The following is a 22,591-nucleotide window of genomic DNA, read 5'->3' on the forward strand; positions in this document are numbered from 1 at the left end:
AGCAGATTTAATCCTAACTTTATATATAATGCATATATAATTATAAATAATAACCTATTTATATATAACAGTAAGACCAAATACCTGCCACTTTGTGAAATTGCATCATTAATAGCCTTGTTTACTTGTTCATAGTTATAATTTTGGTCACTGGCATGCTTCCACATATGAGACTTCAAAGAAGGAGGATGGCTGCATACATACCCACACAAAGAGCATCTGAAAGATATGAAGTAAATCAGACGATCCCATATCATTTTTAGTAATTACAATGATTCTGTAACAATTATTAAATTTATTCTCCTGAAGACTTATTAGACATCACATTTCACTGAATCTAAGATGCCACTGATTATAAGAGATATTGATTTCAGAGGCTAAAATGTCCTAGGGTGGATATCTCAGAATCAATGAAACAAAGTATTTTACATTATAAAGAATTTATAAGAATCAGGACAAACATCCCAAATTACTTTAGCTATTACAGTATTTGGAAAGATTTCTAATTTAGTAATAAGAAAAATCTTTGCTCTATATTATTTAACCACACCCACATACACAAATACACAAAATCAATACTCTATACCACTCTATTTCTTAAAAAAGCAGAAAAGAATTAAATAATTTTCAACATGAACTCTGTGCTAACTTACAGATTCACAGAAAATGTAAGTAGTCCTGAAATGCTTCAACAATTTAGATTTCATAAGTAAAACAGATAATTAATAATCTTAAAGTTTCTATTCAAAATAATAATTGTTTCACATAATTGGGTATACTTTGTAAAGTCTGAACTGAATGAAGTAGTTAAAAAAAAATTAACAGACTGGGCTTCCCTGGTGGCGCAGTGGTTGAGAATCCGCCTGCCAATGCAGGGGACACGGGTTCGAGCCCAGGTCTGGGGAGATCCCACATGCCGCGGAGCAACTGGGCCTGTGAGCCACAACTACTGAGCCTGTGCGTCTGGAGCCTGTGCTCCGCAACAAGAGAGGCCGTGATAGTGAGAGGCCCACGCACCGCAATGAAGAGTGGCCCCCGCTTGCCGCAGCTAGAGAAAGCCCTTGCACAGAAATGAAGACCCAACACAGCCAAAAATAAATATAAAAATAAATAAAAGATTACTATTAAAAAAAAAAAAAAGAAAAAACCAAGGGAAAAAAATTAAAAAAAAAAAAAATTAACAGACTGTTTTTTACAGCATGTTTAAGGTTTACCCACTCTCTCCCCTGCATACAGTTCCTCCTATTATTAACATCTTGCATCAGTGTGGAATATTTGTTACATCTGATGAAACAATATTGATACATTAACATTAACTAGAGTCTACAGTTTACATTAGGGCTCACTGTGTTGTATAGTTCTATGTATTTTAATAAATGCATTATGCCATGAATCTATCATTATAATATCATGCTGAATAATTTCCCAACCCTAAATATCCTCTGTGCTCCACCTATTCATCTCTCCCTTCCCCCAATCCCTTGGAATCACTGATTCTTTTACTGTCTCCATAGTTTTGCCTTTTCTAGAAAGTCACATAATAGTTGGAATCATACAGTATATAGCCTTTTCAGACTGGTTTCTTTCCCTTTTCCATTTGCATTTAAAGTTCCTCCATGTCTTTTCATGGCTTGAGAGCTCCTTTTTCCCCCTCCTATCACTAAATAATATTCCACTGTATGAATGTACCAGTTTGTTTATCCATTTCTCTACCGAAGGACATCTAGTTGCTTCTAAGTTTTGGCAATTATGAATAAAGCTTCTATTAAACATTTATGTGTGGTTTTCGTGTGAATATAAGTTTTCATCATTTGGGTAAATACCTAAGAGCAGAATTATGTTTATCTTTTTAGGAAACTGAAAACATACTTTTAAAAAGACATTTTTATTAAATACTTAATTACAAACTTAACAAAAATCAGGTAAGTTACCTGAACTCTTCTTCACAACAAGACAGTCAGCAGATGAGTAAAAGAACCACTTTGGGATATGCCAGAGCATTCTGTTCTTTTGTTTGTTTGCTTGTTTTGGTGGGGGTGGGGGGCACACCACGCAGCATGTGGGATCTTAGTTCCCCCACCAGAGATCAAACCTGTGCCCCCTGCAGTGGAAGCATGGAGTCTTAACTGCTGGACGTCACGGAAGTCCCAGAACATTCTGTTCTTAGCAAGGTCTATTCTCAGGAGAAATTATTTAACCAGAGCCTAACCTACTGGAGTTTTATCAGAGCATATCTGACCGGAGGGAAGGAAATACCCAACTCCAGCCCACTCCAGCTATCTTGTCCACCAAGGGTTGGGGAGGGAGGGGACTGCAAGTACAGTTCACAGCCCAGACACAAAGGCTTACTAAAAAACTGAGACCTAGTTATGGACTACAGAACATTTCCCCTCCCCCCACTTTTAACAACCACATTTCTAAAGGCCTATCTACAGCAGTGCCTTTTACCCAGTACATCATGCCTGACTATCAAGAAAAAATTACAAGACATACTAAAAGGCAAAAACCAAAGTTGAAGAGACAGAGCAAGCAAAGAAACAAGAGTCAGATATAGCAGGATGATGGAATCATCAGACTGGTGATTTAAAACAATTACGATTAATATCCTAAGAGCTCCAATGAATAAAATACACAGCCTGGGAAAACAGATGAGCAATGAAAGCAGAGAGATGGAAATTCTAAGAAAGAACCAAAAAGAAATCAAAGAGATCAGAACCAAAAAGTGATAAAAAATACATAAGAGAAATGAAGAGTGGCTATGATGGGGCCTATTAGTGGACTGGATACATCTAAGGAAAGAATCTCTAAGCTTGAGGATATCTCAATAGATAGAAACCTCCAAAACTAGAAAGCAAACAAAAAAAAAGGACTGGAAAAAACAGAACAGAATATACAACCACAAAAGGGACAATTACAAAAGGTGTAATCTATGTGTAATGGGAATACTAGAAGAAGAGAGAAAGGAACAGAAGAAATACTTTAAACAATAGTGACTAGATTCCACATGCAGGACACAATTAAGAGTCCACATGCTGCAACTAAGGAGCCCATGTGCTGCAACCAACACCCGGTGTAACCAAATAAATAAATAAATAAATAAAAATTAAAAAAAAAAATGAGCAGAAATAAGACCTTCTCAGACAAACAAAAATTGAAGAAATTTGTTGCTAGTAGATCTGTCTTGTAAGAAATGTTAAAGAAGTTCTTTAGAAAGAAGGTAAATGTTATAGATCAAGAAACTTGGGGACTTCCTTGGTGGCGCAGTGGTTAAGAATCCGCCTGCCAATGCAGGGGACACGGGTTTGATCTCTGGTCCAGGAAGATCCCACATGCCACAGAGCAACTAAGCCCGTGAGCCACAACTACTGAAGCCCACGCACCTCCAGCCCATGCTCGGCAACAGAGAAGCCACTGCAATGAGAAGCCCACATACTGCAACGAAGAGCGGCCCCCGCTGGCAAAACTAGAGAAGGTCCACACGCAGCAATGAAGACCCAACGCAGCCAAAAATAAATAAATAAACAAATTAATTAATTAATTAAAAAAAAAAACTTGGATCCACACAAAGAAAGGAAAAACATCAGATAAGGTATAAGAAGGATAAAATAAAAGCTTTTATTTATATTTATTTATTAAGTTTTTATTTTTTTAACATCTTTATTGGAGTATAATTGCTTTACAATGGTGTGTTAGTTTCTGCTTTATAACAAAGTGAATCAGCTATACATATACATATATCCCCATATCTCCTCCCTCTTGCATCTCCATCCCTCCCACCCTCCCTATCCCACCCCTCTAGGTGTTCACAAAGCACCAAGCTGATCTCCCTGTGCTATGTGGCTGCTTCCCACTAGCTATCTGTTTTACATTTGGTAGTGTATATATGTCCATGCCACTCTCTTACTTTGTCCCAGCTTACCCTTCCCCCTCCCCGTGTCCTCAAGTCCATTCTCTAGTAGGTCTGTGTCTTTATTCCCGTCTTGCCACTAGGTTCTTCATGACCATTATTTATTTATTTTTTTAAGATTCCATGTATATGTGTTAGTTAGTTAGGTATTTGTTTTTCCCTTTCTGACTTCACTTTGTATGACAGACTCTAGGTCCATCCACCTCACTACAAATAACGCAATTTCGTTTCTTTTTATGACTGAGTAATATTCCACTGTATATATGTGCCACATCTTCTTTATCCATTCATCTGTCAATGGACACTTAGGTTGCTTCCATGTCCTGGCTATTGTAAATAGTGCTGCAATGAACATTGTGGTACATGACTCTTTCTGAATTATGGTTTTCTCAGGGTATATGTCCAGTAGTGGGATTGCTGGGTCGTATGGTAGTTCTATTTTTAGTTTTTTAAGGAACCTCCATACTGTTCTCCATAGTGGCTGTATCAATTTACATTCCCACCAACAGAGCAAGAGGGTTCCTTTTTCTCCACACCCTCTCTAGCATTTATAGTTTGTAGATTTTTTGATGATGGCCATTCTGACTGGTGTGAGGTGATACCTCACTGTAGTTTTGATTTGCATTTCTCTGATGATTAGTGATGTTGAGCATTCTTTCATGTGTTTGCTGGCAATGTGTATATCTTCTTTGGAGAAATGTCTATTTAGGTCTTCTGTCCAGTTTTTGATTGGGTTGTTTGTTTTTTTGATGTTGAGCTGCATGAGCTGCTTGTAAATTTTGGAGATTAATCCTTTGTCAGTTGCTTCATTTGCAAATATTTTCTCCCATTCTGAGGGCTGTCTTTTTGTTTTGTTTATAGTTTCCTTTGCTGTGCAAAAGCTTTTAAGTTTCATTAGGTCCCATTTGTTTATTTTTGTTTTTACTTCCATTACTCTAGGAGGGGAGTCAAAAAGGATCTTGCTGTGACTTATGCCATACAGTGTTCTGCCTATGTTTTCCTCTAAGAGTTATATAGTGTCTGGCCTTACATTTAGGTCTTTAATCCATTTTGAGTTTATTTTTGTGTATGGTGTTAGGGAGTGTTCTAATTTCATTCTTTTACATGTAGCTGTCCATTTTTCCCAGCACCACTTATTGAAGAGGCTATCTTTTCTCCATTGTATATTCTTGCCTCCTTTATCAAAGATAAGGTGACCATATGTGCGTGGGTTTATCTCTGGGCTTTCTATCCTGTTCCATTGACCTATATTTCTGTTTTGGTGCCAGTACCATACTGTCTTGATTACTGTAGCTTTGTAGTATAGTCTGAAGTCAGGGAGCCTGATTCCTCCAGCTCCGTTTCTCTTTCTCAAGATTGCTTTGGCTATTCAGGGTCTTTTGTGTTTCCATACAAATTGTGAATTTTTTTGCTCTAGTTCTGTGAATAATGCCAGTGGTAGTTTGATAGGGACTGCATTGAATCTGTAGATTAATTTGGGTAGTAGAGTCATTTTCACAATGTTGATTCTTCCAATCCAAGATCATGGTATACCTCTCCACCTATCTGTATCGTCTTTAATTTCTTTCATCAGTGTCTTATAGTTTTCTGCATACAGGTCTTTTCCCTCCTTAGGTAGGTTTATTCCTAGGTATTTCATTCTTTTTGTTGCAATGGTAAATGGGAGTGTTTCCTTAATTTCACTTTCAGATTTTTCATCATTAGTGTATAGGAATGCAAGAGATTTCTGTGCATTAATTTTGTATCCTGCTACTTTACCAAATTCACTGATTAGCTCTAGTAGTTTTCTGGTAGCATCTTTAGGATTCTCTATGTATAGTATCATGTCATCTGCAAACAGTGACTGCTTCACTTCTTTTCTGATTTGGATTCCTTTTATTTCTTTTTCTTCTCTGACTGCTGTGACTAAAACTTGCAAAACAATGCTGAATAATAGTGGTGAGAGTGGGCAACCTTGTCTTGTTCCTTATCTTAGTGGAAATGGTTTCAGTTTTTCACCATTGAGGACGATGTTGGCTGTGGGTTTGTCATATAAGGCCTTTATTATGCTGAGGTAAGTTCCCTCTATGCCTACTTTCTGGAGGGTTTTTATCATAAATGGGTGTTGAATTTTGTCAAAAGCTTTTTCTGCATCTATTGAGATGATCATATGGTTTTTATTCTTCAATTTGTTAATATGGTGTATCACATTGATTGATTTGCGTATATTGAAGAATTCTTGCATTCCTGGGGTAAACCCCACTTGATCATGGTGTATGATCCTTTTAATGTGCTGTTGGATTCTCTTTGATAGTATTTTGTTGAGGAGTTTTGCATCTATGTTCATCAGTGATATTGGCCTGTAGTTTTCTTTCTTTGTGACATCTTTGTCTGGTTTTGGCATCAGGGTGATGGTGGCCTCGTAGAATAAGTTTGGGAGTGTTCCTCCCATTGCTATATTTTGGAAGAGTTTGAGAAGGATAGGTGTCAGCTCTTCTCTAAATGTTTGATAGAATTTGCCTGTGAAGCCATCTGGTCCTGGGCTTTGGTTTGTTGGAAGATTTTTAATCACAGTTTCAATTACAGTGCTTGTGATTGGTCTGTTTATATTTTCTAGTTCTTCCTGGTTCAGTCTTGGAAGGTTGTGCTTTTCTAAGAATTTGTGCATTTCTTCTAGGTTGTCCATTTTATTGGCATATAGTTGCTTGTAGTTATCTCTCATGAGCCTTTGTATTTCTGCAGTGTCAGTTGTTACTTCTCCTTTTTCATTTCTAATTCTATTGATTTGAGTCTTCTCCCTTTTTTTCTTGATGAGTCTGGTTAATGGTTTATCAGTTTTGTTTATCTTCTCAAAGAACCAGCTTTTAGTTTTATTGATCATTGCTATCATTTCCTTCATTTGTTTTTCATTTTTTATGATCTGATCTTTATGATTTCTTTCCTTCTGCTAACTTTGGGGATTTTTTGTTCTTCTTTCTCTAATTGCTTTAGGTGAAAGGTTAGGTTGTTTATTTGAGATGTTTCTTGTTTCTTAAGGTAGGATTGTATTGCTATAAACTTCCCTCTTAGGACTGCTTTTGTTGCATCCCATAAGTTTTGGGTCGTCGTGTTTTCATTGTCATTTGTTTCTAGGTAGTTTTTGATTTCCTCTTTGATCTCTTCAATGATCTCTTGGTTATTACATAGTGTATTGTTTAGCCTCCATGTGTTTGCATTGTTTACAGATTTTTTTCCTGTAACTGATATCTAGTCTCATAGCGTTGTGGCCAGAAAAGATACTTGATACGATTTCAATTTTCTTAAATTTACCAAGGCTTGATTTGTGACCCAAGATATGATCTATCTTGGAGAGAATGTTCCATGAGCACTTGAGAAGAAAGTGTATTGTTGTTTTTGGGTGGAATGTCCTATAAATATCAATTAAGTCCATCTTGTTTAATGTATCATTTAAAGCTTGTGTTTCCTTATTTATTTTCATTTTGGATGATCTGTCCATTGGTGAAAGTGGGCTGTTAAAGTCCCCCACTATGATTGTGTTACTGTCGATTTCCCCTTTTATGGCTGTTAGCATTTGCCTTATGTATTGAGATGCTCCTATGTTGGGTGCATAAATGTTTACAATTGTTATATCTTCTTCTTGGATTGATCCCTTGATCATTATGTAGTGTCCTTCTTTGTCTCTTAATAGTCTTTGTTTTAAAGTCTATTTTGTCTGATAGGAAAAGTGCTACTCCAGCTTTCTTTTGATTTCCATTTGCATGGAGTTATCTTTTTCCATCCCCTCACTTTCAGTCTGCATGTGTCCCTAGGTCTGAAGTGAGTCTCTTGTAGACAGCATATATACGGGTCTTGTTTTTGTATCTATTCAGCCAGTCTATGTCTTTTGGTTGGAGCATTTAATCCATGTACATTTAAGGTAATTATCACTATGTATGTTCCTATTACCATTTTCTTAATTGTTTTGGGTTTGTTATTGTAGGTCTTTTCCTTCTCTTGTGTTTCCTGCCTAGAGAAGTTCCTTTAGTATTTGCTGTAAAGCTGGTTTGGTGGTGCTGAATTCTCTTAGCTTTGGTTGTCTGTAAAGGTTTTCATTTCTCCATCAAATCTGAATGAGATCCTTGCTGGGTAGAGTAATCTTGGTTGTAGGTTTTTTCCCTTTCATCACTTTAAATATGTCCTGCCACTCCCTTCTTGCTTGCAGAGTTTTTGCTGAAAGATCAGCTGTTAACCTTATGGGGATTCCCTTGTATGTTATTTGTTGTTTTTCCCTTGCTGCTTTTAATATTTTTTTCCTTGTGTTTAATTTTTGATAGTTTGACTAATATGTGTCTTGGCGTGTTTCTCCTTGGATTTATCCTGTACGGGACTCTGTGCTTCCTGGACTTGATTAATTATTTCCTTTCCCATATTAGGGAAGTTTTCAACTGTAATCTCTTCAAATATTTTCTCAGTCCCTTTCTTCTCTTCTTCTTCTGGGACCCTTCTTCGAATGTTGGTGCATTTAATGTTGTCCCAGAGGTCTCTGAGACTGTCCTCAATTCTTTTCATTCTTTTTTCTTTATTCTGCTCTGCAGTAGTTATTTCCACTATTTTATCTTCCAGGTCACTTATCCATTCTTCTGCCTCAGTTATTCTGCTATTGATCCCTTCTAGAGAATTTTAAATTTCATTTATTGTGCTGTTCATCATTGTTTGTTTGGTCTTCAGTTCTTCTAGGTCCTTGTTAAAAGTTTCTTGTATTTTCTCCATTCTATTTCCAAGATTTTGGATCAGCTTTACTATCATTATTCTGAATTCTTTTTCAGGTAGACTGACTATTTCCTCTTCATTTGTTAGGTCTGGTGGGTTTTTACCTTGCTCCTTCATCTGCTGTGTGTTTCTCTGTCTTCTCATTTTGCTTAACTTACTGTGTTTGGGGTCCCCTTTTCGCAGGCTGCAGGTTCGTAGTTCCCATTGTTTTTCGAGTCTGCCCCCAGTGGCTAAAGTTGGTTCAGTGGGTTGTGTAGGCTTCCTGGTGGAAGGGACTAGTGCCTGTGTTCTGGTGGATGAGGCTGGAACTTGTCTTTCTGGTGGGCAGGTCAGCGTCTGGTGGTGTGTTTTGGGGTGTCTGTGACCTTATTATGATTTTAGGCAGCCTCTCTGTTAATGGGTGGGGTTGTGTTCCTGTCTTGCTAGTTGTTTGGCATAGGATGTCCAGCACTGTAGCTTGCTGGTCGCTGAGTGGAGCTGGGTCTTGGCGTTGAGATGGAGATCTCTGGGAGATTTTCGCCGGTTGGTATCATGTGGAGTTGGGAGGTCTCTGGTGGACCAATGTCCTGATCTTGGCTCTCCTGCCTCAGAGGCACAGCCCTGACACCTGGCCGAAGCACCAAGACCCTGTCATCCACACGGCTCAGAATAAAAGGGAGAAAAAAAAGGAAGAAAGAAAAAAATAAAATAAAATAAAATAAAGTTATTAAAATAAAAAATTATTAAAAATTTAAAAATAAAAAAAAATGAAAGAAAGAAAGAGGAGAGCAACCAAACCAAAAAATAAATTCACCAATGATAACAAGCACTAAAAAGTATAAAACAAACAAACAAAAAAACTGGACAGACAGAACCCTAGGACAACTGGTAAAAGCAAAGCTATACAGACAAAATCACACACAGAAGCATATGCATACACACTCACAAAAAGAGAAAAAGGCGACCAAAAAATATATATCGTTGCTCCCAAAGTCCACTGCCTCAATTTGGGATGACTCGTTGTCTATTCAGTTATTCGACAGATGCAGGGTATATCAAGTTGATTGTGGAGATTTAATCCACTGCTCCTGAGGCTGCTAGGAGAGATTTCCCTTTCTCTTCCTTGTTCGCACAGCTCCTGGGGTTCAGCTTTGGATTTGGCCCCGTCTCTGTGTGTAGGTCGCCTGAGGGCATCTGTTCCCGCTCAGAGAGGACGGGGTTGAAGGAGCAGCTGATTTGGGGGCTCTGGCTCACTCAGGCCGGCGGGAGGGAGGGGTACGGAATATGGGGCGAGCCTGCGGCGGCAGAGGCCAACCTGACGTTGCAACAGCCTGAGGCGCCATGTGTTCTCCCGGGGAAGTTGTCTCTGGATCACGGGGCCCTGGCAGCGGCAGGCTGCACAGGCTCCCGGGAGGGGCGGTGTGGAGAGTGACCTGTGCTTGCACACCGGCTTCTTGGTGGCTGCAGCGGCAGCTTTAGTGTCTCATGCCCATCTCTGGGGTCCGCGCTGATAGCCACGGCTCGCGCCCGTCTCTGGAGATCGTTTAAGCGGCGCTCTTAATCCCCTCTCCTCGCGCACCAGGAAACAAAGGGGCAAGAAAAAGTCTCTTGCCTCTTCGGCAGCTCCAGACCTTTTCCCGGACTCCCTCCCGGCTAGCTGTGGCGCACTAGCCCCCTTCAGGCTGTGTTCACGCAGCCAACCCCAGTCCTCTCCCTGTGATCCGACCTCTGAAGCCAGAGCCTCAGCTCCCAGCCCGGACCCGTCCCGGCGGGTGAGCAGACAAGCCTCTCGGGCTGGTGAGAGCTGGCCGGCACCAATCCTCTGTGCGGGAATCTCTCTGCTTTGCCGTCCGCACCCCTGTTGCTGCGCTCTCCTCCGTGGCTCCAAAGCTTCCCCCCTCCGCCACCCACAGTCTCTGCCTGCGAAGGAGATTCCTAGTGTGTGGAAACCTTTCCTCCTTCACAGCTCCCTCCCACTGGTGCAGGTCCCATCCCTATTCTTTTGTCTCTGTTTTTTCTTTTACCCTACCCAGGTACGCGGGGAGTTTCTTGCCTTTTGGAAGGTCTGACGTCTTCTGCCAGTGTTCAGTAGGTGTTCTGTAGGGGTTGTTCCACATGTAGATGTATTTCTGATGTATCTGTGGGGAGGAAGGTGATCTCCCATCTTACTCTTCCATCATCTTGAAGCTCCTCTCTCCCATTTCTTTCAGATTTTTTTTTTTAATGTGGACCATTTTTAAAGTCTTTATTGAACTTGTTACAATATTGCTTCTGTTTTATGTTTTGGTTTTTTGGCCAGGAGGCACGTGGGATCTTAGCTCCCCAACCAGGGATCGAACCCGCACCCCCTGCATTGGAAGGCGAAGTCTTAACCACTGGACCACCAGGGAAGTCCCTATTTTTAATTAATCTGAGAGATAACAGTTTGTTCAAAATAATAATGGCAACAATGTATCCGATTATGTATGCTTATGTATGATTATGTATGTGCACACACACACGCTTATGTATAAGTGAAACGAATGAAAGAAGTGATGCAAGGGATGGAAGAGAAGAATTAGGTTATTTTATTATAATGTACCTGGACTACCCATGAAGCCAGTATATTGTTACTTGAAGGTGGATTTTGATTAGCTTTAAATGTATACGCCAAATGCTAGGGAAACCATTAATAAAAAGTTAAAATGACGTATACCTGATATGCTAAGAACGGAGAGAAAATGGAATCATATAACATGCTCAGTGAAAACCACAAAAGGCAGAAAAGGAGTAGAAAAAAATAGAACAAAGAACAATAGAAAACAGTAATAAATATGGTAGCTATAAATTCAGCTATATCAATCATCATTTTAAATGTCAATGGTCTGAATACACCAATTAAAAGATGGAGATTGTCAGAGTGAATAAAGAACAAGACCCAAGTATATGCTGTCTATAAGAAACCCACTTTATAAAGACACGTATCAATGAAAAGTAAATGGATTGACATAGATATACCACATTAACACTCTTCAAAAGAAAGCAGGAATAGCTATATTCATTTCAGACAGAGCAGACTTGAGAGTAAGGGAAGTTATCAGGGGAAAAAAGGTGCATTACATAATGACAAAGGGGTCATTTCTCCAAGAAGGCATAATGATCCTTAGCATGAATGTGTCTAACAATAGAGTGTAAAAATATGTAAGGCAAAAAACTGACAGAACTGCAAGGAGAAATAAATGAACTACTATTGTATTTAGAGTATTAAACACCCCTCTATCAGGAATGGACAGATCCAGCAGGCAGAAAAATCAGTAAGGACATATCTGAACTCACCCCCATCAATCAACTGGATATAATAGACATCTACAGACTACTTCATTCAACAACAGCAGAATACACATTCTGCTCAAACACACATGAAATATTCACCAAGATAGACCACATTCCGGGCCACAAAACACACCTTAACAGATTTAAAAGAATAGAAATCATGCAGTGTCTGCTCTCAGACCAAAATGAAACTAGAAATCCATAACAGAAGGATAATTGGAAAATCTCAAAATACTTGGAGATTAAACAACACACTTATACATAACACATGGGTCAAGGAAGAAATCACACAAAAAAATTTACAATATTTTGAACTAATAAAAATACAACTTATCAAAATGTGTGGGATGTACCAAAAGCAGTGCTTGGAGAGAAATTTGTAGCATTAAATGCATGTATTAGAAAAGAAGAAAGATCTAAAATCAATCATCTAAGTCTCTACCTTAGTAAACTAGAAAAAAAGAGCAAATTAAATCCAAAGTCAGTAGAAGAAAAGAAATAATAAAAATTAGAGCAGAAATCAATGAAATTGAAATCAGGAAATCAACAGAGAATATCAACAAAATCAAAATCTGGTTCTTTGAAAAGAACAATAAAATCAATAAGCCAGCAAGTAAACAGGATACTTAAGAAAAAAGAGGGACAAAAATTACTAGTACCAGAAATGAAAGAGGGGACATCACTATAAACCCCACAGACACTAAAAGGATAATCAAGGAATAATATGAACAAGTCTGCACCCATAAATTTGATAACCTACATGAAATGGACCAATTCCTTGAAAGACACAATCTGCCAAAACTCACACAAGAAGAAACAGACAATCTGAAGAGGGCTGTATCTATTAAAGAAATTGAATCAGGTCCAAAACAGGAAGTTCCAGGTCCAGATGGGTTCACTGGTGGATTCTACCAGACATTTAGGAAGAAATTATACCAATTCTCTACAATTTCTTTCAGAATATAGGAGCAGAGGCAATACTTCCTAACTCATTCTATGAGGCCAGTATTACTCTAATACCAAAACTACACAAAGACATTACAAGAAAAAAAAGAAAAACCTATAGCCCAATAGCTTTCATGAACATAGATGCAAAATCCTTAATGAAATATCAGTAAATTGAATCCAACAATTCATAAAAAGAATTATATACCATAACCAAGTGTAATTTATCCCAGGTATGCTGGTTCAACATTTGAAAATCAATCAACATAATCATCACATTAACAGGTAAAGAAAAAACATACTAAACACATCAACAGAAGCAGAAAAAGCATTTGACAAAATCCAACACTCATTCATGACAGAAACTCTCAGCAAACTAGGAACAGAGGGGAATTTCCTCAAATGGACAAAGAATATCTACAGTAAATCTATAGGTAACATCATACTTGATAAGAAACTAGAAGCTTTCCTGGTAAGTTTAGGAACGAAGCACAGATGTCCTCCCTCACCATTCCTTTTCAACATCATAACTGAAGTCTTAGCTAAATATATATGTACTTTTTTGTTCACAGATGATATGACTGTCTACGCAGAAAATCTGAAAGAACACACCAAAACACTCCTGGAACTAATAAGCGATTATAGCAAGGTTGCAGGACACAAGGTTAATATACAGAAGTCAATTGCTTTCCTATATTCCAGCCATGAACAAGTGGTATTTGAAATTAAAACATAATACCATTTACATTAGCAGTCCTGAAAATGAAGTACTTGGGTATAAAACTAATAAAATATATACAACGTCTATATGAGGAAAACTACAAAACCCTGATAAATCAAAGAACTATAAATGTGGAGAGATTCTATATTCATGGATAGGAAGACTCAATATTGTCAAGATGTCAGTTCTTCCCAACTTGATCTATAGATTCAATATGATTCCAATAAAAATCCCAGCAAGTTATTTGTGGATACTGACAAGCCGTTTCTAAAGTTTATATGGATAGACAAAAGATTCAGAATAGCCAACACAATATTGAAGGAGAAGGACAAAGTTGAAGGTGTGACACTACACATCCATGGAATCAGTAAAAGATCAGTGGTCACCAGGGTTTGGGCCACTGAAGGGGAATGAATAGGTGGGATTCAGGGGATTTTTAGGGCAGTGAAACTACTCTGTATGATACTCTAATACTGTAATGGTGGATACATGTCATTATAAATTTGTTCAAATGCATATAGTGTACAGCACCAAGAGTGAACCCTAATATAAACTACAGACTTAGGATGATAATGATGTGTAAATATTGGCTCATCGATTCTAATAAATGGCCTACTCTGGTGGGGAATGCTGATAATGGGGGAGGCTATGGATGTGTGGGGCAGAGAGTTTATAGGAAATCTTTGTACTTCTGCTCAATACTGCAATGAACCTAAATTGTCTCTAAAAAACAGCCTATTAAAAAGAGTTGACAGTTGGGACTTCCCTGGCGGTCCACTGGTTAAGACTCCACGCTTCCACTGCAGGGTTTGATCTCTGGTCAGGGAACTAAGATCCTGCATGCCGCGTGGTGTGGCCAAAAAAAAAAAGTCATTGTGAACACAGAACACAGCCCATAAGCTGTGATGTTTGCACCAGTATATGTTCATTCTTTTAGGAAACAGAGAAAGAAGAAAAAGAAATAAGATACCAATTTTTTTTTCTAAAGGCCTACCATTCCAGTGGCTGAAGTCAATAGAGTAGCCAGCTTCTTTGTATTTAAATGAGCTTGAACCTTTAAAAGTTCCAGAGAGTTAAAAAAGGCTTTCAAAGTCTTTCTATGAAGTTAGAATAACACTGATACTAAAATTTGGCAAGGGCAGCAGAAAAAAGAAAACTACACACCAATCTCACTTATGAGTATCAATGCAGATATACTGAATAAAATGCTGGCAAACAGAATCTTCCAGTACATTAAAACAATAATAATACCATGAAGAAGGGACACTTATTTTAGGAATACAGAGAATTTAATATTAGGAAAAGTATTATTATAATTCACTATTTGAAAGGATCAGAAGAGAAAAGTCATATTTTCACTGTTGTCATTGAAAGTGAATCTAAAGAAATTCAGTATCCATCTTAACAAAACGTTTTATTATGGAAATCTTTAAGCAAAAAACTAAAGTAGGAAAGAATAATGAATCTCCACCACCCTGCTCCAATAATTATCGACATTCTGCCAGTCTTGTTTCATGTATTCCCCCAACTTAAATTTCCCTGATTTTTGCAGAAATGTCTTATTTGAATGAGGCTCCAAACAAGATCTATACAGCTGTCCCTGGGTATCTGCAGGGAACTGGTTCCAAGACCTCCCACAGATACCAAAATCTGAGATGCTCAAGTCCCTCATATAAAATGGTGTAGTACTATATTGCATTTGGTTGGCATATATCTTAAGTCTCTTTTAATCTGTAATAATTCTTCTTCCTTTCCCCCATCCCCCTCATGCCATTCATATGTTGAAGAAACCAGGTCATCTGCCTTCTAGAATTTCTCATATTATGAACAGTACTGATTACTTTCTGTTAGTGTTATGTTCCTGTATTCCCCACATTTTTTGTAAACTGGTAGTGAGATCTAGAAAAGGGTTCTAAACCTTAGCACTTGACAGTGGGCTAGATAATTCTTTATTGTGGGGGCTGCTCTGGGCATTGTAGGATGTTTTTAGCAGCATCACTGGCTACTAGCACCTTCTCTCCCTGTTGCGACAACCAATAATGTCTCCAGACACTGCCAAATGTCTCACCTGGTGAGAACTACTGATGTAGAGGTTTCATTAGATTCAGGGTTAGTTTTTTTCATTTCTATTTTTTTTGCAAATATACTTCATGGGTACAGCTGTGTTCCCTACCACATTTTAGGAGGCACTTGGATCAGGCTGATAACACTTAAACCCAGTTAACACTCAATAAAATTTCTCACCAAAATACAGTAGGTGAATAATTCTACAAATATCTATCTATCTATCTATCTTCAAAAATATATCTCTTTCAACCCCAAAACTAGTATAAAGCTTAATGAGGGAACACCAGAATCATTCCCATTAAGCCCAAGAACAAAATAAGGATGGTCACTATCCCCACTATTACTTAGTGTTGTGGAGCTACTAGTCAGTACAATTAGGTAATAAAAGAAAAGGCACAAATATCATAAAGGAAAGGTTGAGAAAATTATTTGCAGATAATACAATTATATACCTGGCAATCCAACAGGAATTAAAAACTTTTACAAGTAATAAGATAATTCAATAAGTGTGTAAAGCTAACATCCTGTATAGATAGATCAACAGCTTTCCCACATAACAATACTGAAAGCTAGGAAAGGAAGAAAAAGATCCAAGTTATAAGAGCAATGGGAAAAAAAAAATACATAGGAATAAGCCTAGCAGTAAGTATGCGTGTTATGTGTGTGCTTGTGTGTATGTAGGCAGTCCTTGCTGTGTATGGTTCTGATATGCATGGATTTTGGTTGCTATGGCTTAGTTAAATGAGTCTCCTAACAACACTGTTCAAATGTCATAGTACATTAACTGTGAGTAACTGCAGAGTACAAACTTCACCGGGAAGTCTTTGGTCCTCTATGAAAACAAAGGTGCTTTATGATCAGGGACTAATTATGTCGTTTCTTTCAAAGTCTGTCAGTGATTAGTCACTCACTTCTATTAAGTCACTCACTGACAGCAAAGTATGTAGTTACGTTGCCTCCTTATATCCCAGTGATAAACCCATGTAACATTTTACAAAAATGGATAATCCAAAAGAGAGAACTGGCCAAACAAAATGGAAGTACATAGAGCAAGAAACAGAAAAGTGGTAACACTGGAAGTAAAATTAGACTCAAATGTAAATGGAGTTAGAGAACAAATAGCTGACCACAGGAATGCTGACACTGCCACCACTGAAGAAACTCTGGATATGCAGCCAGAGGATCTCCATGAAGATGAACTTAATGACATAAATAAGGAAAGTTGTTCAGGGAGGTTATGCCAGTGAAAAATTTCGTATTACAGAAACTCTCGGAGATGTTTCATGATATTTAAAGAGCAAAGGATAAAACGTCTTTGAAAGTTGACCCATACTTAGAAAGGAGTATGACAACTGGCCAACACACAGAAAAGCTGCTCATCCTGTGCTGTAACGCCTACAATGAGAAGGCAAGCACTGCGCAAACTACTCTTGAGAAGTTTCTTATAAGAAATAAAACACTTTAATTCTCAATGTTTCTAAATTTTAAGTTACAGTGTACTAGGTTAATATTACTTTTAGTATTTTTCATTTCCCTATATAACTGACAGAAAAGTTTTTAATGTTTTAAGAAAAATGTTTAAAGGTAATCGAACAACTGTAATTTTCACCATTAATTAAGATGGCTTTGCATGGTTCCAGCTTGCACAGTCATTTTTAAAGTCCCATGCTATTGCACAAACCGAGGACTATCTGTGTACTTAATACATACATATATGTGTGTGTGGATATACACACAGGCAAAACAAGAAATGTACACAATAATATACATGGAAAAAACTTTAAAGGGACAGAACAGATGACCTGAAAAAATGGAAAAGCCCATACCTTGTTTGTATCAAGTTGTTAATTCTTTCTAAATTAATCTAGAAGCTTAACATGATCCCAATACAAACAGCAACAGAATTATTTTAAGAGGAAACTATGACAAGCTGATTCTAAAGTTCATCTGTGCACGTATGTATTACCCAATCAAAACCTCAAACAAGAAACTGAACTACCCACAAAATCCACATACTTAACTTCATTTCCTTATCAGCATTTCTCCCACAGAATTTGTAATACTTTACGTATATGACTGAAACAAATGATTTTTGGTGAAACATGTAAAAGAGTGGTATAACATGTATATGCAATTAAAAAAAATGATAAACACTGGGTTCATAATACTTGCTTAAGGGAGAAAATTACCTCTAACTTAAGAGCTCTTTGTGGGTTCCTCCAAGATCTCATACCTGTTCCTCCTCAAAAGAGGCATCACTTCTCTGAATTTTGTATTATATGATTTGTTTACTTTTTCTTAGTTTTACCTATATGTATCCCTAACATATTGTTTATTCACATATTTTTGAGCATATAAATAGAATCACACTTTATGTATTCTTGTGTGACTTGTTTCTTTGTCTTAGCTCAATGTTTCTGAGATTCATTCATGTTAATAGATATAGCTCATTTACCTCACAGGCTACCTGCTTTACTTTGATTTTTACCTCTGCAGTTTCTCAGTTTCCCTGATAGATGAACTATACATATAAACATTGTTTTAAATATTTACCTAGCATTTTAGTTATCGTCATTGGGAGAGTTGTTCACTTTATCTAGTTTGGTATATTGTCTAAAATGAGAGCCCCTGCTTTTGGATGTTTAGTTAAAATTGCTAAGCCAATTTCTGTCCTAACTCAACTGGTCAGCAAATGCGGTCTTTATTTAAACATTTCCCTGATTATATAATCTATTTCCCTTATACAAAAATGCAATATAGGACTTCCCTGGTGGCGCAGTGGTTAAGAATCTGCCTGCCAATGAGGGGGACATGGGTTCAATCCCTGGTCCGGGAAGAATCCACATGCCACGGAGCAACTAAGCCCGCGAGCCACAACTACTGAGCCTGCGTGCTGCAACTACTGAAGCCCGTGCGCCTAGAGCCCGTGCTCTGCAGCAAGAGAAGTCACCACAATGAGAAGCCCACACACTGCAACAAAGAATAGTCCCTGCTCTTCATAACTAGAGAAAGCCCATGCCCAGCAATGAAGACCCAACTCAGCCAAAAATAAATAAATAAATAAATTAAAAAAAAAAAAAAAAAGCAATATACAGGCAAGTTAAGTACAGATTCTAAAGAATCACTTGCATAATTTCCCAGTCTTTTTAAGGTACATACATAGATCTGAAGCAAAAGTGGAAGCATACTACAGATTTTTAATCCTATTTTTGACAATGTTACATAGTACTTTCTCAAGTTAAAAGTTATATATTTTCAATGGGGTTTAATGTTCCACCCTATGAAAGTGTCATCACTTAATCATTCTACTATTAGTACAGAGAATGTTTTTGATCTTTTAAACATTATAAACAATCCTGTAACAAATATGTTCTATATCTATATGTATTGCTGATTATTCTGTAGGATGAAGTCCATTCCCCTCACCCCCATAATCTTTAAGAATAATAAAGAAAAAATGAACACTCATAGTTAAGATATAGAATATTACCAGTATACCTTTGAAACTCCCTGTGTGCCCCATATTGATTGCCCCCTCTTACTTTCCGAGAGGTAAGAATGTTCCTGAACTGTGGGACATTGCCATTTTTAAGGCTTTTGACCTGTCAGCATTTACTACATTAGGGAGACACCAGGTATGATGAAATAAGCACATTTAAATTAACAATGGAGGGAATTCCCTGGTGGTCCAGTGGTTAGGACTACGCACTTTCCACTGCAGGGGGCACAGGTTCAATCCTGGTTGGGGAACTAAGATCCCGCAAGCTGTGTGGCATGGCCAAAAATAAAAATTAAAATAAATAAATAAATAATGGATATTTATAGAAGTAGTGAATCACATATTCCAGAAGTAAACACTCAAATTATTTTTAGAATAGTGTGTGGAGGACAAGTACACCTTAGAGTTTTTGAGAAAAGCTAAAATTTATGGTGAAATATTATGCATGGTCAGAAATGCTCTTTTCTAACAATTCAATGTAATCTATGAGCTAACCTAGAATCTACCACTTTCATTAGCTTTCTTAAGTAAACAATGCATATAGATGAAGCTTTTTACTTTCCAAATTTCTCTCTCTCATTCTATTGGACAAAGACTTATTTCTGTAAAATTTGCTGTTCATCAATATCCCTTAATATGAAGGCCTTAAAATTTTTTTTTAAGGAGAGGAAAGGAGAGATAAAGCAAGAGCAGTGTGCTGAACAACTAAGTCCTAATTCTATGAGTACCTACCTTAGCCTGGTACAAAGGTTATTCTGAAGGGACACTTATAATGGTGAATATTCATTAAAAGATCTAAGTATGAAAAAAAAAAGTAGGAACAATCTGATAAGGGTAAGCATTTACTAAAATGATTTTTAACTGATTAGAGAAGGGATACTATAAGAGAACCTCAACTTCGAAGTTATGTAAAGGTGGCTTAAAATATATTTTTACTCCCTTTTTAAGAATATATTTCCGTTAGCTAAAATATTATTTTCTCATTTTCATTCCTTCTCCACTTTTCCTATACAATTCCATGGAGCAAACCAAATTCTCTTAGTTAAAAAAAAATTAGAACAAACCACTATTATACTACTATCTTGTTTTATTCACTTTGCTGCACTTATTTTCTGAAATTATAGTTTACTTTTTTATTATCTATATTCTTTCATGAAGGTGTAAATTCTATGACCACGTGTTTTGTTGAGTCAGAAAAAGAACAGGAAGTCAATGTAGAAACCTGTGATATTGTGATTTATAATAATATATATTTGGTCTTAGTCCCAGTTCTTGGCACAGGGCTCCTATAACCCTAGGAATTGCCTAAGTGATGAGAGCAGTAAAGTTTTTTGTTATGTTAATGAGGTGACTTTTGGAAAGCTCCTAGGTAAACTAAGGATTGGGGCTGACTGCCAGAGGAACCAACCATGTGATTAGAGGGTAGGAACTTTGAGTCCAGAGGAGAGACTGGAGATTGAGTTCAACCATCAAGGCCGATGATTTAATCAATGGTGCTTATGTAATGAAGTCTCCATAAAAACCTAAAGGATGGTTCAGAGAGCTTCCGGGCTGGTGAACACATGGAAGGGCTGGCAGAGTGGCATGTCCAGAGAGGGCATGGAAGTTCCACCTCTCCAGAGTTTGCCCTCTGTACGTCTTCATCCGGCTGTACATCTGTATCCTTTATAATAGCCTCTCTAGCAAATTAATCAAACCTGAGGAGGGAGTCACGAGAACCTCATTTACAGTGGATTTAAAACCTGATTTACAGTCAGCCAGTCAGAAGCACAGGTAACAACCTAGACTTGTGATTGGCATCTGAAGTAACGGCAGTCTTGTGGGACTGAACCCTTAACTGGTGGGATCTGATACTATCTCCAGGTAGAAAAGTGTCAGAACTGAATTAAATTTGCAGAACACTCAGCTAATATCTGATGAGAATTGAGTTGCTTGGTGGTGTGGAAAACATCTGACATCGGAAAACCCAAGGTTTCTCAATCTGGCTAAAAAACCGACTGAATTTTTCTATAGGCTTTCTCCCATCGATAAAGGGTCAGTTACTTTAATCCCAGAACCCCACAGAGATAAGGATGTGGTTAAACTACCCTATTTCCCTGGCCTGGGGCCTTACTTGGACATTACTCCAGGTCTGATGCAATTAGGAACAACTGTTTTGAGAGGTCAGGCAGAGGAAAGCAGAACGTGGATGTCCTGCAATATTCGAGGTGTGACTTGAACATACATGAAAAGACTGCAGTAGAAATTTTGCAGTAGGGTTTGTCTTACCACATTCAATTAGTTTTCTATGCTTTTAAAGGAATAAATAACTAAGGCCCAGAGAAGTAGCCACTTCAAATTTTGTGATGAACCCAAGAACTCTTTATGCCACTGAGAAAAACAAACTCCTTTAGTTCATTCCTTCCAAACAAAACATATTTTTTCCCTCCAAATTAAACTATCAGCTAAACTGTTTTCCTTAAGACAAATTGAAGTTTTTCAAAGACTTGAGATTTTCCCCAAGCCAACACAATTGACTAACGATTCAACAAGCCTTCCGATTAAAAGAGATTTAAGAAGTCTGCAAGTATGGTGGAAGTGATAGTATGTGACTTCCAAGGGTAGGTCATAAAAGGTAATACAGCTTTTGCCTACTTCTTACCTAAGCATTCACTTTTGGAACTAGCACACCTGGCAAGTCCACGTGGAGAAATCATGTGCGTGTTCCAGCTGAGGCCCCAGCCGACAGCCAGCATCAACCCCCAGACTGGTGAGGGAGCCTTCAGATGCCTGCAACCCCAGCCGTCTCAGTCACCTCCAGCCTTCAAGCCTTCCCTCCCGAGCCCCAGACCTCAAATGGAGCAGACACAAGCCACCCCTATAGTGCCCTTTCTGAATTCCTGACCCACAGAATCCCTGAGCAAAATAAAAGAGCTGTTGTTTCACACCACTAAGTTGGAGGTGGTTTGGCATGCAGCAGCAGTATGGCCCACAAAGAGTTCTCTCTGGCCAAGCAGGTACAGGCAGAGCAGCATAGCTGACAGGAGCAAGGGTTTAAGCCCTGGCTCTTCCACTTCTGAGACCATGGAAAATTGTTCAGTCCTTCCAGCCTCTGTTTCCATATCTACAACACTGGGGTAGTAACATTCCTAAGTACTGGGCTGTCATGAGGATTAAGTGAGCTGACACATATTGAGTACTTAGCACATTGCCTGGTCCATGAAAAATGTTCTAAAAAAATGTTAGCTATTATTATTACTGTTTGTAATATATTTATATTTATATAAAGACCAGACTTTTTACAATGACTGACCACACACAGGAGGCAACACTGTCATTCCAAATGTCATTTCCATTGCTTAAAACCTTTCTGGATTTTTTTTTTTTTTTTGATGTGGACCATTTTTTAAAGTCTTTATTGAATTTGTTACAATATTGCTTCTGTTTTATGTTT

The 22,591-nt window shown here is 37.9% G+C and overlaps 1 protein-coding gene across 3 annotated transcripts in view; it reads right to left on the bottom strand.

Moving 5' to 3' along the window:
* Nucleotides 1-22,591, bottom strand: part of ZNF507 (zinc finger protein 507) — a 47,021-nt gene that overhangs the window by 3,850 nt on the left and 20,580 nt on the right. For all 3 annotated transcript variants that reach the window (XM_059905621.1, XM_059905622.1, XM_059905623.1), the window contains one exon: nucleotides 85-219. In XM_059905621.1, the coding sequence (XP_059761604.1) occupies nucleotides 85-219 (135 nt within the window). The remainder of the gene's footprint in view (nucleotides 1-84; nucleotides 220-22,591) is intronic.

This window comes from Balaenoptera ricei, chromosome 19, assembly GCF_028023285.1.
Source record: "Balaenoptera ricei isolate mBalRic1 chromosome 19, mBalRic1.hap2, whole genome shotgun sequence".
In the NCBI taxonomy this organism is placed as follows: Eukaryota; Metazoa; Chordata; class Mammalia; order Artiodactyla; family Balaenopteridae; genus Balaenoptera; species Balaenoptera ricei.